The sequence below is a fragment of the Liolophura sinensis genome, chromosome 1, assembly GCF_032854445.1.
Source record: "Liolophura sinensis isolate JHLJ2023 chromosome 1, CUHK_Ljap_v2, whole genome shotgun sequence".
Lineage (NCBI taxonomy): Eukaryota > Metazoa > Mollusca > Polyplacophora > Chitonida > Chitonidae > Liolophura > Liolophura sinensis.
The window spans coordinates 39,982,644-40,000,536 of record NC_088295.1 but is presented as its reverse complement, the minus strand read 5'-3'; the positions used below and the strand labels follow the sequence as shown (position 1 = coordinate 40,000,536).

The window sequence follows — 17,893 nt, the reverse complement described above, 5'->3', positions numbered from 1 at the left end:
CAGCACATACATGTTACTGTCACCTGCCAAATGTAATATGTCTCTGATTTAATTAAATAGGGCTGTGCAATATAAGGAATTGTGTTCTGGGTTAAAGTAACAACCTTGACCAACTTAGATTACATGTTTGAATCAAGCTGTGTGCTCAGGTATGGTTATGACTTCACATGAGAAGGATTAATAGCTACATGTAGGTACCTGGTGAGAGGTGTGAGGAACCTATTAAGTTTGTAATGGTAACTTTATTGGTTGATGGAGATGAAGTGGTTAGCATGGCAGTGCAGCACAATGACCTAGGAGCATCTCACCAATGCCATCACTGCGAGTTCAAGTCAAGCTCGTGTGGGAAGGCCTGCCAGCAACCTACGGTTATGATAATTCCATTTCTGATGTAATGTGATTATATAAATTATTTGTGCTATCTAATTACCAAATTATATTAGTTTTATCCTCTGGTAAACCATAATAGCTATGGTTGTAATCCTTAACCGCAGTCATGACCTGTAATACCAGCTGTCCTTCACAGCTGTTGTAAAGAAATTTTATTGAATGTTTATCATATCAGTATAAAGTTAGTAAATGATGTTGATTATTGACATATGAAGTATTAAAACTGTAACTACATTTGCTGTTTAAAATACAGTACTAAACTGATTGCTGTCTACCCCTGTTAGACCTAAAATTTCATTCATGATGAAGTTAATGTGCTGATTTTGTTTGATTCTGCTATTTCTATTAATCTCATTAATGGGTGTCAAAGTTTCTTTAGAAGGTAGGATTATATGCTGCCAGAAAAATGTAGGTTGTAGCAGAAAAAGTAATATTTTAAGTCATTTTGTCTGTCAAAATAACTTTTGGGGGGAGAAATTTTGTGCAAAATTGGAGTGTGCAATAAATACTGTTAAAATCTCAGATATTTAACAGACATTTTAAGTGTATTTTTTGGTGTTTTTATCAGATCTGGGACCTGGAGACGCTGGAATGTGTTCAGATCCTGGAGACCTCAGGAGGCAGTGTGTACAGCATTGCCATCAGCACACAGCATATCCTGTGTGGCACCTACGAGAACTGTATCCATGTAAGTCTGTTTATCTCACCTCTGTCACGTTTATGTCAGGATGTGGCATAATTGGCACTCAGCATGTCCTGTGTGGCACCTACGAAAAACTGTATCCATGTAAGTCTGTTTATCTCACCTGTGTCACGTTTATGTCAGGATGTGGCATAATTGGCACTCCGCATGTCCTGTGTGGCACCTGTACAAGAACTGTGCTTATTAAAATGCTTGTCTTTATATCGCTAGGACGTACGAGATGCAACTTATAGCTGTAAACAGGAGTATGCTGAAGACACCAAATGACACCCCAAGGAGTCATTAGGTGTATGTAGATATATTGTGACTTCTTGTGTCAGGGCAAATCCATGCCGTCAATGTGCTGGCACCACTGAAGTATTGTGCCAAATACACCAGACATGACACCCCACGTAGTCACATTATACTGACACCAGGCCAACTAGTTCCCTTTTCCACGCTGTCACCTCTCAGTGCTGAGTGCCAAGCAAGGCAGCAGCAAGTACCATTTTTGAAGTCTTTGTTATGATCCTATCCAGGCAACAGAGTCATCGCATCCAGTATGACATATAGGTATATAGCATCTGGGTAAAGCTCACTGTTAGTTTATAACAGGCACCCTAATTTCCTCTACCCATGTTATTTATTTATTTATTCATTTGATTGGTGTGTTACGCCATACTCAAGAATACATGTATTTCACTTGTACACCAGCAGCCAACATTGTGGTGGGAGGAAACCAGGCAGCCAGCATTGTGGTGGGAGGAAACCAGGCAGAGCGCTGGTGATAACCCACGACCATCTGCAGCTTGCAGGGAGACATTGCTACTCCCACCATCACCTATGCCCTTTGCTTCTTGCACTTACAACTTACCGCTTCTCCACTGTAAACATGTCCAGGTTATAAATCATCTATGAGATTATAAGTGGATGATCATCTTCTGCACTCACCACATCACCTCTCACCTGTATAAAGCAAACTAGTATGCATTCAATAGTTTAACTGTAAAGCAAGAATAGATGTTAGCAGCAGTAAGGCTTTGATAGAGAGACCACAGGAAATAATTAAAGGACTGCTGGTGTATGGTCAGTATACTGCACAATGCATCCTGCCACAGATTGATGACTGCATGGCCAAGTGATCTTCCCAGCCAGGAAATTCATTGTACTTAGCTGTCATACAGGTGTAAATGAAACTGCACCTGTATGTATTCTATAGTGTAATCAATTTGATAGAATTGGCTTCAAGATACATTTGGTACATTGTTCTATGTGCTCATCATGTGAACTATGAACATAGCAGCGTCAACCAAAAATCTACATGGTTGACTACCTTCCATATGTACATGTATGTATTTGAGCTACACATGTAGCAATATTACAAAAATTGTGTACTTGTGAAGTAGTTGTTCACAGCACAGTTAATGAAATTAAACGGTTTATGGATGCATTTGATTTTAGGTAAGGGTGGTTAGTGTTCTAGCACAGCCCAGTCACTCTTACCAATGGAGTGGGTGTGAGTTCGTCTAGGGGATGGGTGTGTTTTTTGTCGTGCTCTGCCCGGTTTCTTCCCACCGTAATGTTGGCCCCCATCATATAAGTGAAGTGTTCTAGAGTATAACATAAAACACCAATCAAAAAAATAAATACATAAATCATTATGGTTAAGGCCACAGATGTCGCCAGATTATTTGCATTGTCATACCTGAACCAGTAAAAGCTTTCTTATAGGAACTGACAGTCTCATTTGTTATATATGGGCCATATGGTTTCCCCTGTTACCCCTGGTACATTAATAAATGTGTCTGAGATGTGAAATCTGAATGTCACTACAGTAGTTTGGTACATCTTCCTCTAAATGAGAAAATTTTTAATATAAATGCATAATGAATAAAATTAAATATGTGCATGCAGATGTACATATTAAAATAATGGTTTTCAATTAGACGTAAGTATCCATTTACCGTATGTCACATAAAGTTTTGTATGTAAAACGCACAGTTTCGGAAGCACACAAAAGCCTTAAAAGTGATACTATTTACGTCACAAGAAACTCTTACATGGCCCTACAAGCTGGATGAATCAGTCAGAATCAAGCAAAATGTGCCCCTTGAAAAATGCTGCTGTAATGCTCGATCCTAATGATATATCTGGCACGGATGTGGGTCAGAGCATCTGCGTAGGAAGGGCGTAATATCACGGGAAGATGTTCACATCATACAGCCAAGATGGGTGTACCATCAGCGTAGGATGGAAGTAGGGTGCAACCATCATCCAGATAGGGTATTACGATATGCACTAACATTCACAAATAAATTCATCTAACTTATAACAAATGTTGCATTGTTTGACACTAACCTTGTTTGTTCCCTTAGAAGAGAAAAAAAAAAACGTACAGATGTTCTAGTTCCCGGCGTAGTTACTAATTCACACATAATCATGATAATACACAGATCGAGTTTTGATTGTTTCTGCAATTATTTGGTAAATGCCAAACCATATCCTACATGCACAGTACACGATTTTCTTCAGTGCAAAATTTTGTAATTCAAGTGCTAAATATAGTGCAGAGTTATAACAGAGCTTATACATGATATTTCAGGCACCACAAATGGCTAATTTATAATATTTTTACAGCTTTTGGTGAGAATTTACATCATCTCAGCTTGTCCGGGTATGCGGTTACAATTTTACACTGACACGAATAAATTTCGGCAAAAAACGGGAAAAGCAACACTCGGAATTCATGCATTGGGCTAGCTTACCCTTTTACTGGCTTGAATGAGTGAGAGTTAGGCTAATGATAGACAGTTCACTAATGCTTTTCTTGTCATCATGCCTGCTTGCCATGTAAGCAAACTGAAGATACATTGTGACATTGTGAAATATGATAATTTTGCATTTCAAAGAAATTTACAGGTAAAACGGATGTGTGGAAATCAAACCTATTTAACACATTAAATTTTCTTTGTTTTGGGGGAAACTTGATGGAGTATTTCATGTACTGGAATTCTTCAACCTTTTCAACCAGTAAACCACCTTTTTTGATGTGAAATTTATGCGTACAATTGCTATGAAAAGCATGGCAAACAAGGTTTGTGTGCGTCATTAAAGATGCAAGCTTCATAGAACCATGCAGATTATTTCTTTTCCCCCCATTGTTCTGTCAGGATTTACCAAAATATCGTTTGCAGAGGTGGTTGAAAAGGTTGAAGATTTAGGGTATTCTCTTAATGATTTACAGCTGTGTATTTTGAAAGTTGTCATCGTGATGATGTGATTTGATATAACTTGCGTTCAATTCTGTACTTTATTTTGGTGGCCTTGTTTTATTTAAACCAGGTATGGGAGGCAGGGACATACAAACAAGGAGTTACACTTGTTGGACATTCCGGGACTGTTTATGCCCTTGCTGTCATGGACACGGTGAATTCAGGGACAAAAGTTTTCAGTGCGTCATACGACCGGTCAATACGAGTAAGTATATGTACATTAGTCACTGTACATAGGCTATTAGGAGCCGGTTTAGCAGTGAAAATTACAGGTGTTTTCCTCGGTATAAAGGTGAAGGCAACAAATGCTGATGGACTACTGTAGCTGGCTGGAGACCCATTGACCGGTAGCCACCTACCATAATGCTGAAATGCCGTTGTGTAAGAGAAATACATGTATTCTTGATTACAGTGTAAAATGCCAATCAAATAAATAAAGAAGTCATCTCATTGAAAGCTACAAACACTTGGCATAAATATTGCTGAAATGACATAAAGGCATAATCATTGATTCTTCACATTAAGAGTGCTACAGTGTGTTTTGTGTGTGTGCCCTGGAAGTTATTTTCATGAACAGTGTGTTACATAAAGTGTTATGTAAATGTCAAAAAGAAAAAGCATATTGGGAATCTTGAGTGCATCTTGATTGCATACTGGACATCTTCATTGCATACTGGACATCTTGATTCATTTTAGATTACCCTGTTTCTTCAATGTTTTTGTATGTTGAAGGCAACTGTGAAGGCAAGATATCGGCGCTGATTTTTTTATTAATGTTATGATTTCTTGTTTGGTGTGCTGCCTATACCATGGGGATCTCTTCATGAGCCTAATGGTAAGAGCATCTGCCTCAAGGGATCCAACTCAGGTTGGGCCACACCAAAGACTTCAAAAATGGTACTTTCTGCTGCCTCGCTTGGCCCTCAGCACTGAGCGGTCAGAGCAAGGTAACATGACTGGTTGACCTGGTGTCAGTGTAATGTGATTGGGTGGGGTGTCATGCCTGGTGTCTTCGGCATGATACTTCAGTGGCGACAGCACTTTGCCTCGTGAATTCGTCCTGCCACGTGAAGGAGACATTGTTATATGTCATAACTACTGCGTTAAACCTCAAGCATACACACATACATATATATACCATGGGGCATGTTTAGTCAGAAAATATGCTTAAAACACCACCAAGTTAATAAGCAAAAAGGTTGAATAAATAATGTGTTACATACAGGGATATCAGTCAGTTGTCTTCATTCAAGACCCCCATTTCCAACTGTCACTCAAGCACACACACACATTCGTTTAAAACTACCTTTGCAGATATTAAGTCAACCAGTTGTTCCCACACACAGAGTATATATCTTAAATCTTTTTGTGACGTTAAGATATAACAGTTACTTTCCTGACAGTGGAGTGATAATGATAAAGTTGTGTTTTATACGAGATGGGATGGTGGGACATTGGATTTGTGTAGGTCCCTTGATCCATGTTCTTCATAGTATGGTGCTTTTTTTTAACTGCTTATCCATGCTCTTTGTATAAAATACATGAATGTGTCGTTTAAATAACAGTTTAAACATTAAGTATTTCTATATGAAGTGAAAGGTTGCCGAGTTCTGATGTCTTCGATATTACCAATTTATGTATTTGTGGCAAAATGATTAATGTATTGACTTGATTGTTATTTAAAGACTCTAAACAGATTTTATTTATACAAATGCAGTTTGTTTTATGTTTGAATTAAGAAATCAGAATGAGTTGGGGAAAACAACCTCAACAAGTTACATACAAACTTTTGCCGAATGTGGCATTCTGATATGCATGCCATGTTGGTCTTCCGTGAGTCTAATCCTGTGTGTTGTCAACCTCAACCAATGCCCAACAAATAGTGTAATCAGCATGCATGTGGCGGAATCCGTGAGTTGACCAGGTGGTTCAGACAGCCAGTATTGATTTAAAAACGTACTGCTCAAGGATCTAATTATAAGGTTACAGTGTGGTTTTGACATGTATAATATATAATATACAGCGTATATCTCAAAATATACTACAGTGTATTATTTATATAGCAAGGGCATATTTTGTAATATTTGGGCCATCTTTCAGTATAGGAGGCCTTATGTTTCTGGAACAATGTGTGGAATACACACACACACAAAAAAAACAGATGTGTTCATTGTACATGTGCGTATTAATATTGTTGATACAAATCATTAATTTAATTGATCAGTGTACAGCATAGCACTCATGATTTATTTCTTCTTTGACTTATATCATGACAGTTAGGGTTATCGGGAGGGGTAAACTGAAGTACCACCACCTTTGTGCACAACACTGAAAACAAACTTAACGCCACAGACATATAAGTGTTTGAAAGCTGACCGAAAGGCTGCAGCATCTCTTGCAAAAGATTTGCCTGTCTTTACTGTTCAAATGTCTGTGCATTATGATTGACATATTCAACAATGTCATAGTTTACACTGTGTCTGGTAACACCTGTCACGGATTTGGCTGATCTACTTTTGTCTGTCCTGTAAGTACAATTGCAGTTTGAATCTGATATCAGGTACAGTTGACTCTTGGGATAGGGATTTCCACCAGATTTTCTCATGGTAGATGGTATATCCTAATTCTTCTAATGTTTTTTTAGTAGTGCGGAAAGCAGAATATTGTATTTCTTTCCCAGCTTTTTGGAAAAGTACAGATATTAGTATGTTGTTCATTAGATGGACTAACCATGTGAGAAAAAAGAAACTAAATACTCTTGCTACAGTTACATGTATACTGGTTAAATAGAGCAGACCATGTGTCCCCAAAAATTAGAAGAAATAAGGTAGTGGTGAAAGTTAAATTCTATGTAATGAGTCGTGTATTTCAGAGCTTTACTTAGAGGCAGTGGCCAGTGGATGTTTCTCTCTAGCTCATTTGGTAAAGTGCTGGACTTCACACAGCTCTGGGATCCCAGTTCAATTTCTGGTGTGACTCCACAACACTACCCCATTTTAACAGTATAATCTGAGAGACCTGACTGGTGACAGTTGGTGGTTTGACTCCTAGTTCTCAACTTCCTCCATGCACTCATATGTACTAGTACTATTGTATTAGTAAATTCTTGAGCATGCATGCATGGTGATAAACACCAGCAAATAAATATTATATATTTCAAAACCAATGAAACATCAATGTAGGAATTTTTCTTACTGCCAGCCTTATGCCTTATTTTTCAGTTTGTAAAACATTCAGTGTCCAGCATCAAGTTTTGAAATTGGAATTGTAAAATGAAAACACAAACAAATAATAATTATAATAAAAAACAACAAAATCAAAGTGTGACTACTTGAATTCCAGCCTAACATTTATCCTTCAAGGCAGAATTTGTCTAAAATATAACTGAAATTCATTTGAAAGAAGACCTGCTGCAGTGCGAAGACGTTAAATGAATTTCCACTTTCATATCACACGATGCCCCCGAGCAAAAACATTTTAAACAACCAATGGAAATGCCCAGTAAAAACTTTTGGCTCATGTTATGTTGTCCTGGAGCAGCTAGATTTAATAAATAGTATTCTGGCTAACGAACAGCAACTGTAATAACTGAAACCTTCCAATTTAGGAAAATGATTACATGGTGCAGAAAATCACTTAGTATAGTTTTTGTTTCTCAGAAGTCAAATATCAAAGTTTTCTGTCCAGCCATTAGACTATGGGATGTCTTCTCTTCTGTCACAGAAATGATGTGATCCTTGGAAATTTGAATCCAATGTATTTTAGAATAAGGATTCGTCACATAAACTAACACTCCTTCATCATTCTTCTTTAGTGGTTTTTGCAGAACCGTTAGCGGACCCATTGAAAACACATCGAGGTCAGTGGGGGAAGCTAGATAAAGTTAAAACAGTCTCTCTGGAATGTGCCTAAAGCTTCTGGTAGATATAGAATCCAAGGCCTTGGGGACAAAGCTTGGGAAGCTCAAGTGTTTGTGCACCTGAAAGCTGGATGGGCATGTCATGTGGTGGTGGAACTCTAAGCCAGGGTAAATTAGAAGACAAGGATTGTTATCAATAGCGTGCCCTATAGCGGGGTGCAAGAGGGCTAGCAGGAAGGAAGCTGTAATTACTGATGACGAGTGTTCTCCACTACTTCCAAGTCATTGAGTTTGACCAATTGGTTTCAGGTTGTTAGGCTGATTACACATTTCACCTCTTCACGGTGAGCGCGGATGAGCCGAGATTTAGCTTCAGACTCAGTCTACTTGTGTGTTTTTCTTAGATCACATCAGCTTAACGGGTGTCATATTGATCTGATAATCACCAGGATTGGTAGAACCACACTTCCTCATTACAAGCTACCACTGTTGTTCAGATGCTTTGGGCTGCAAGGCCCAAGATGTCCTGGCAGAGAGCTTTGTGTGCAGAGTCCTCTTGCCCAAGTGGAACAATGGAAATGAAGAGTAGGATTTTGTTTGCCATTCTGGTCTCCTACTTTTGTCTCTCTGCCACTGCCATGACCTTGTTTGTGCATGCATACCCTGTAGCCTTGAATTAATTGAAATTGAAAAAAATGAAATATTCGATTTGCATAATTTTTAAAAAGTGACAGGTATAGGCCCTATGTAATGCTTATGGAAATAATTTTCCTCATTTCCCGCATTACAAAACTTCTTTAATAAGTTAAGGTTTTGTATCTGGTTTTCTAAAGACTAATATCAGCTTTCAATACTGCAAATGTTATGTCTATGATGGTGGTAGCCTGAGGTATGCCACATGTTTAATAGTGCTATTTGTGTTGATATTTTTGATCTGGATATGGGTCGAAGACCTGAGTTATGGTAGGATGTGTCTTCTGTGGACAGTATTAATGACATGAATGATGTATTGATGACAGTCATTTTGTGCCATCCATCAGTAAAGAATTCCCTTAACCTCTTGGAGGTCTTCAGTGTAATTAACAGACAACATGAGACCATATAAAAACACATGTTCTCTTAAATACTGTTAATATCATGGTACAATTAACTATTACTGTAGAATTAAGAGACCTGAAAGGAAATTTATGAAGATTTGCTGAAATACATGGTCATTTCAAGCTGCATGAGGGCTGTTGTGGTTCTGATGTTGTGCCATGTATGTTTGAAGGGAATATATATATATATATAATGTTGGTGTCATCCAGCTTAACCTAATTAATGGTCACCAAGCTGGTTTTGTGCAGTTGTAAGTCAGATCCAGTACCTGTTAATTTAGGGCTGTTGTTTCCTTTGGCTCTGTCTGGTTTCTGACCTCCACATACTGTATAAACCACGCTGTCCTATGGTATGGGTGAAATATTTTTTGAGTCAACCCCAACCAAAATAGACTGGTTCATTGGTCATATAAAAATGCGTGTACTCTTATATACCGATAAAATATTAGAGAGTCGGCCTCAAAGTCAGGAGACCTGGGATCAAATCTGGGTCAGGTCGTACCAAAGACTTAAAAAATGGTACTTGTTGCCGCCTCGCTTGGCATTCAGTACTGAGAGGTTAGAGCAAGGAAACAGAACTGGGTGGCCCATTGTCAGTATATTATGTGGCTTAGTGGGGTGTTATGTCTTCAGTGGCAGCAGCACTTTGGTGGCAAGGACTCGCCCTGCTGCGAGAAGACACATTATATGTACATGTACCTTATGACCAATGAAAAATTGTTAAGCACGACATTAAAAACCAAGGATTCATTCATTCATTCCCATCCAAAATAAGTGAATAAAATACCAGCCAGTTCCTATATTTCATTGTTGCAGTTCATCCACACTTTTGAAGTCCTTTTCCTCGTGAAAGAATATGCATTTTAATTTTACGTGATTATGTTTGTAAAAAAAACAGGTATTTCCTGTTCGCACGCTTACACTTTTCATGAGTCCATTTGCTCAGTTTAAAGTTTGTTGAAGGCCACTTGTCTTCCGTCACAACAACTGGTGTACAAGTTTTTGCGAAAGATCAGCGGTGTTCCCCAGGCACTTGGGTTTCCTCCACCATGAAAACGTATAATAGTCATGTGATACTAGTAGTTAACAAAATTCTTGACTTCGGCATTATTAAACAACAATCAAGTAAATACACAAAAAGAACAGTTACTTTCCAGAACACACCTTAAATCTTAATTAACTATTGAAAACAGTACATGGAATTGTTTATTTGTACCTTTTATTGTTTTACATCTATTCCATTTGAAGTCTGAAGTACAATGATAAGCCAGCAGTGACATGAACCAAAATTTTTTTTCAGAAGAGGAGATTGGACAGTAAAATTTTTGTCTTTGTTAATGTTCAGAATCACATAAGAGGGATTCGTATGAATGATTTTAGATCCAAAATCAACTTAACTACAATCAGTGGACATTTTGGGATTTTATCAAAGGTGATCATAGTGCTAAAGAACAATTTTCATGTAATGGTGTATGAATCTTCAAACAGATGTTTTCTACAACGTCAAACAGAATGCACTTTCATTTACATAATGATGGTCAAACTTTTGATAATATTACATGTTTAATAAACTTGTTGACACCTTGTACAAATATACAATAAAATGGTTCCCCTTGCCAATAAAAAGTATTTTTCAACAAGACTCCACAATATTTAAATAAAAGTTAAAGTGTATGTTCTAGTTTCTCTGATTTCAATGTTTATTGAATATGCAGTTAAATAGACTTTTAGCTTCTTGAGATGCCACTGAGCATACAACGTTGACAAGTGTCTTTCTAGCTTGATACACAAACATGCATATAGTGATTGTATGATTTCAGAAATGTCTGTATTTATGGTTCATTTTGTCAAGACTGCATTTGTTTGTGCAATGACTATCTTAATTCAAACCCATACATACATATAGTTGAGATCAATTCTGCACTAACATTCCTTTGTGGAACACATTTTTCCTACAAACTACTTTGATTAATTAAACATAAAATACACCTATTTTTGCTTTATACTTTAGGATTTTCTTAAGTTATTGGTTAGGCAGATCTTTAATAAAGAATTTCTCTGTTATTTTCTTGGGCCTTTACTTGTCGTGCAGTTATTTTTTTTACCCTCCTGAGTAAATGTCCTGTTGCCGTAAGTTGTTGATCGGTGGGAATCGGCATAGTTCTCGATAGCCCCGTATAACTGCTAGTAATGCTAGCCCTCTTGTGGTGGCACCAGATATTTTACACTCATTTTCTTCGCCCAACTTGGTCAAGCAGGGCTTTTAGCTTCCAAATTTGTTCCCAGTTCATAGGATTTTTGCCGTAGTCTTGTCGTCGGTGTAATTGATCTGCAGAAGAGAGACACGCCATTAGCACCACAAAAGAACCTTAATTGGATTGGGATTTCAAAGTTTAAAAACAAGTGTCACCTTACAGACTTGTCACATTGGATCTAGACAATGTCATGCCCGTGATTATTACTGCAAGATCCTCTCACAGCCTCATCCTGTGTGGTCAATATCTGATCTAATTCTAACTACCTTATCCTACAGGGTCATTGCACACCTGGGTTGGGTCGTACCAAAGACTTCAAAAATGGTACTTGTTGCTGCCTCACTTGGCACTTAGCGCTGGGAGGTTAGAGCAAAGAGACAGAACTGCTTGACCTGCTGTGAGAAGAAGACACAGTATACTCCTTGGTGTCATTTGATTGAAAAATTGTCAAGTTAACGTTAAACCTCAAATATATACATACATATGTATGTGGTCATTGTCTGGCCTGAAAATTCAGACAACCTCATCCTATGCCATAATCAATAGCTCTAATTCTGAAAACCTCATTTTGTGTGTTTCTCATCAGCCCTAATTCTGATTTCGCACATCTTCAGTATTTCCTGATAAACAAGCATCATAGACTGATCTGGCACGATCATTTTGCTACCATTTGCACTATGAAATATTCCAAGCAGTTCAACATTGTATGCCAATTAAGTTTCCATCCTAATGGTTTTACTCTCTAAAAATTGTTAAGATCAGTAAAGTTAAGGAAATGAAACGTTTTCTTATGGTACACTTATTAGTGAACCCTGGATCTGCTGGAAATCAATTCACATCCATATCACTTTGTCTTTAAATAGTAGCATACTTACTCCTATATGGTAACTGTGACATTTGAATCATATACTGTGGAGATGTAAGGTCAAGATAATTTGTGAATTTTACCTAAAGACTTTGATGTAAAGCCTAATATTTTTCACCACATATTTTTCCGGCATAAGTGTCACATGCTGCTCAGACGTGGTAATTCTCATAAACTCCTGTGGAGACAGAACAACCGCCCATGTTAACCCCAAGCACTCACTCGCTGACTCATAACAGCAGAAGTGCCTTCTTCTGGGCAACGCTTAAAAGCTGTGGTTATAATGTTTCTAATCGCAAGAGATATCACATATTGTTGGGCTATTATCTCCTCCCCTTCCCCCCAACCCATCATGGAGACACTATGACAGTGTTTGCATGTGATTTTTATGGTGTCCTGTCGCGTTTACATGCATTAAAACTGTTCCTAATTTTCTGCACAAAACATGTTTGAGGGGTATTAAGATGCACTGTTGTAAAAGCTGGCCAATGATGTTTGAGTAGAAGTTTACTGGTGAATAACACAGAAGTAACACCTCACCAGTATCTTTTTTTCGTCGAAAGTAAAGGCAATTTGCAGTTTGGTTGCTGTGATTATTAACAGAAAGGGATTGATCTGGTTTGGTTACTGCCTGAAGTCATAGGGGCCTGTTAGAACCAGGACTGTGTGTATAGAAGGGTTGCATGGGACGTCATCACTCTGGCAGAACAATAGCCAGTCTGCCATATTTAACATGGGCTGGTATACCCGCAGTACTCCAATATGGCTGCCAAACCTAGGTCATGCAACCCCTCTATAGTACGTGGTGTAATTCTTTAAGGCTGTACTCAGTTTCCTCACACCTTATGCAAGTAAACCTAATTGCAGTGATATATGTGTATCATTTTTCACCAGTAATGTTAATGGATGGGATGGGGGGATGGAGCTATTAATTTATGTCGAAAACATGATTTAGTAATAACTATAACTAATTATGCAGATAGCTTAACCATTACACATAGTTTATCTTTTACCATTACTAGAACCAGTTGTTCATTTTCCAAGACAACTGGCAAACATCCTTGAACTAATTGGTTTGAGGGGTGGATTCCAGGATTCCTGTTTCATAACCATTTGTCACATTTCATGAAGCGCCCATGTATATTAAAGGTTGGATACATGATTTATGTTGTGACCATGTGTTTGAGTCAGGTACATGTAAATACATATATATATATATATATTGCTGGAAGACAGATTCTTTTTCCATACTGAGAAGAATCTGGTTTACAGTTGTGTTGAGGCTACTTTAGTTTTACATCTGTAGTGTCATGTATATGCATATAGGTGTGAACAGCCGGCATTTTATGGACTTGTTTAGCAAAGTTTCAAAGGTGTACTTACTTGTGTTTCTGAGAAGGCCGTCCCAGGAGTGCAGTCCAGCTGCCCTCTTCTCTCTCACGTTGTATAAGCTGTAGACTGAAGTAGATGAAGGGGATTTCAGTTGATTACATGGTTGTATACATTTGCTGTTTCACTGAACTGCCCTATATTAATTTGCTGTGAATTAGCTTATTTTGTGTAATTACACCTTGTTGTCCATGACAGTATATTAGCTATCCTTGGCAAATATAAGTATATATTTAGACGTTACTCCTGACATACATGTACGCAGAAAGGTCTGCCAGCAACCTGCAGATGGTCATGGGTTTCCCCCAGGCTCTTCCCAGTTTCCTGCCACAGTAATGCTGGCCTCTATCATATGAGTGAAGTGCTCAACACCAATCAAATAAATAAATAGATAAATACTCCCCACATTAGCTTTATAAAAGTTGACAGCATGGAATAACAGCAGGTTTTAGTTTATTTTTTATGTCACGTATCAGGTACAAGGTAGTGAAAAGGTTTTTTTCCTAATTGTTACAAACAAAAAAAATATATAACAATGCATGCCAGTTAATAAGTAACTCCCCTATCAAAATATCTCAAGGTAATTTTTCGTTTTGAGATATTAAGAAGTGAGTACCTTAGCCTTCAATCTAACATGCCCCAATGTCTATTTCATTATAAATCATTATACTTTGCGTATTAACATGTAGCTTTTAAACATGTCAGTAGTTAAGTATTAGCATTGGGTCTTCAGATCTTTAATACAAATAATGTTTTGTTCTATTATATTAAAATATTGTGCCAAAGAAAACCAAAACATTAAATGCATAAAAGGACTGGTTGATGGCTCACAAAAATCTGAGGTGTCACTCTTATCATAATTCTCAAGTCATGTAACTATAGACAATGAAACTTGACTGTACTCAAAAATGATTTTCACGGTAGAAAACATGCACAGGTATAGAAATAAATCAGATTCACGAGTTTTACATAACATCCACAGTTTGTTTTTATACATGCAGTCTTAATTCATGCCTTTCAGCATAATGATTGAAACTAGATATAGTAATTACGATGTAGATTCCCATTTAACATGTCCAGCAATTTTTTTAATGACAGTTTGGCTTAATTTTGCTGAACTTTTATTGTGATACATTGTTACAACAACCAGAAAGTTTTGTGCCATGTGTGCTTTTAGCTTTTTGCTGACTCCACTATCTCTTCAAACATCTGGGCTTTCATTCAAGTGAGAAACTCCAAGTTCGGATCACAGGAACCTTTAACATATTGGTTGCATGAATCCAGTTATCTGATGTGACTGTTAAAACAGTGATAACTGGCTGTGGATGACAACCATAATGTATTGACTTCATAATATTTAAAGTATAGGACAGCATCTGGTTATTGTCTATTTTCAAGTCTCGTTCCCAAAGTATATCTTAGACTGGCACTAAATGTTTTTTTTTGGATTCTTTTCAAGCCGATAAAAGTTTAGTGAAACTTGATTTTGACAGCACTTCAACACGTGGCCATTATTGAGTGAAATGTGACTTCACCTTTATTCTAGCTCTTTAACATAGGCGGTATTTTCTGTATTATCAGCTAGGCAGTGGAAAAAGTTGTGGATGTTGACGATGAAAGCCCCAGTAACCAGCCGTGTACAGACAACTTTAATAAGTGCAATATTCTTGGGTAGGTGCCTGTTGCATAAAACCCTCAGTCGATCAAACTCTTGATAAAAAAAAAAAAAAAAGATTTTGGTACAGAAGGCTTACTACCATTTATAAGGATCGCCAGCTCAGTATCTGCAGATTTGTCGGGGACAGCTCAGTTACAATGTACGACTTGTGCGAAAGGGTTGACTTGTGACCCAGTTCAAATAGCCTGCCAATGCAGTGGGCATTCTTAGTTCAGGTGATCGTCTGTGGAGGGGCGACATTGTCCACTAGTGGATGTTTACAGCATTGTTGGTGGTTTGTGTAACACTTGGAATCATGCTAACTTTTTAAAACCTGAATCTCAGACCAACTTAGTCATGTCAGCTGTGATAAATTTATAGAAAAAATTATTTGGTAACAATTAAGATTTAATTTAAAACGTTATCCGATGAGATGTCTTCTAGTTCCAAGAAACTATCAGCATCCTGAAGATTTATTTTTCATTGACTCTTATATTTGTTGTTTACAAACTGCTTGCTAAACACTAAAATGTACAATGTACAATGTACATATATTTGTATATTTTGAACAGCATGTCTAAACAATCGAGGCTTAACTCGGTTTGGACCTACACAGAATGCTATACTGTCCGACATAATTTTTTTTAAAACCGTCGTCGATATTTTACACGGCTCGTAAATCAATCGGTTTTACATCTGCAATGGCCAGGAAATTGCTCACGTCTGTACCAAAACACTGTGTGAAATAGCCCGTATACACAAGAATGTACACGTAACTAAATGGTTATGAAACAATCTCAGAATGTTGTCTTATGTGACAAGTAGTTTGGCGTTATGTGCAATCTCTTCATGGAGTGAATGTTTTAAGGCGACTTCACATCCTAGACTGAGCAATCAAATTGTAACGCGTTTGATTAGGTAGAATTCCCAAGATGGCTACCTTGCCTCACACCAACCATTAGTAGTTCAGTATTGTCATTTTGTTTTATTTCTTATTTGGTGAAATCAAGTCGGAAAAATAAAGTATGATACTTTTTAGAAAGCTTGTGCATTCTGCTTTCGGGTGAAATGCGTTTCAGCCAGGTGCTGCCTTGTCCTCTTACTGATGGTGAACTTTGTGGCCACTTAGTACACATTTCAGAAAACATTTAGAGAAAAATTTTAGATATATTTTGATTTAATAGATAGTGAATACATTTAATTAACATTGAAAGCCTATCAAGAATGCTCTGAAGATAGCCTTTACACAGCATATGTGTAATTAACAGGGCTTTAATGCTTGGGATGTTTTTTTTTTTTGATAACTTTACATGCAGTCTGTTTTTTCACAGATGCCCTGAATCCAGAACATTTTCCCATTTATATAGTTTGTTAGTTTCGTCATACTTTAGAAGTTTTATACAATCTACATTAACAAAACAACACTTTCCTTGAAATTCTCTACAACTTTGTCAACACAGCGTGTGTAGTTTCATCTCCTTATTCAATTTTGTTTTTTCATGGATAAATTACATTTAGCATATTTATATGCTAAAAAGCTTGATGATTTACAGTATTGAGAATTTAGCCTAGTGAGTTTCTGACAATTTCATCTAGAATTTGCTTTTGCGTGAAAATAATATGGGGTTTTAAAAGGGACTTACCTTGTGCTACGGCAGTCATAAGAAACAACAGCAAAACCAGCCTGCTAGCTCTGTCCATGATGGGTTGCTGCTTGGAGTGACACTGGCCGCTGGACAACTGTCAGGAATACTGGTGATGGGTCTGAGTGGTGGTTAATTCTGTTCTTTCTCGATTCACGGTCACAATCTTCACTATTCCTCCACTGTAAGCTAACCAATCATCAACTGCTAGCTCTAGCCAGTTATTGGAAACTCTAGGACCAAGGGTCTTCATATACAAGCCATTACCTGATCCAGAGACCCCTGTGGAGAGAAACATTGGACACCTCCAATCAGTTTGTTATTGAAAGACATTGCCAGGTCCATTGCTATCCGTAGGGGAGAAGGGTAGTGAAACTGCGTTTTTTGCTATTCTATTAAGCGTGTACATGTAATCATTATCACAGGTGTATTGTTAATCATCATATATCAGTCCACAAGACAGGAATAAGGTGATCATTTGGTAGATTGATGTATGCTACATGTAGGTATTGCCACTTAACAGTGCCTATAATAAAATATTTTACTCTTTTCATTTGTTTCAAATTGTATTCCAAGAATAGCAAGCTTTTCAAAGGGATTTTGTGTGTTATCTATTTGAGACACTGTCGTGATTAGTGTTTATGCCTAGATTATTCCATTACCTTTTACTATCTTGTGTAAAAACAAATATAAAGTAATTGTGTCTTTGTATTAGTTACTATAGTGTTAAGTTCTTTTCACAATAAATGTTCTCTTTCCACTCTGTGTATATACAATATTAATT

General features: G+C 37.4%; 1 protein-coding gene and 1 long non-coding RNA gene across 2 annotated transcripts in view; one reads left to right on the top strand and one right to left on the bottom strand.

The window, feature by feature from the left end:
- The window catches only part of LOC135474789 (E3 ubiquitin-protein ligase TRAF7-like), an 89,710-nt gene that overhangs the window by 57,402 nt on the left and 14,415 nt on the right, over window positions 1-17,893 (top strand). The window contains 2 exon segments of the mRNA XM_064754389.1: window positions 959-1,078; window positions 4,415-4,549. Coding sequence (XP_064610459.1) covers window positions 959-1,078; window positions 4,415-4,549 — 255 coding nt within the window.
- Window positions 10,465-17,273, bottom strand: LOC135461906 (uncharacterized). The gene is made up of 3 exons (XR_010443409.1): window positions 17,110-17,273; window positions 13,804-13,878; window positions 10,465-11,629 (listed from the first exon to the last, which is right to left on the bottom strand). It is a non-coding gene; the product is annotated as an uncharacterized LOC135461906 (long non-coding RNA).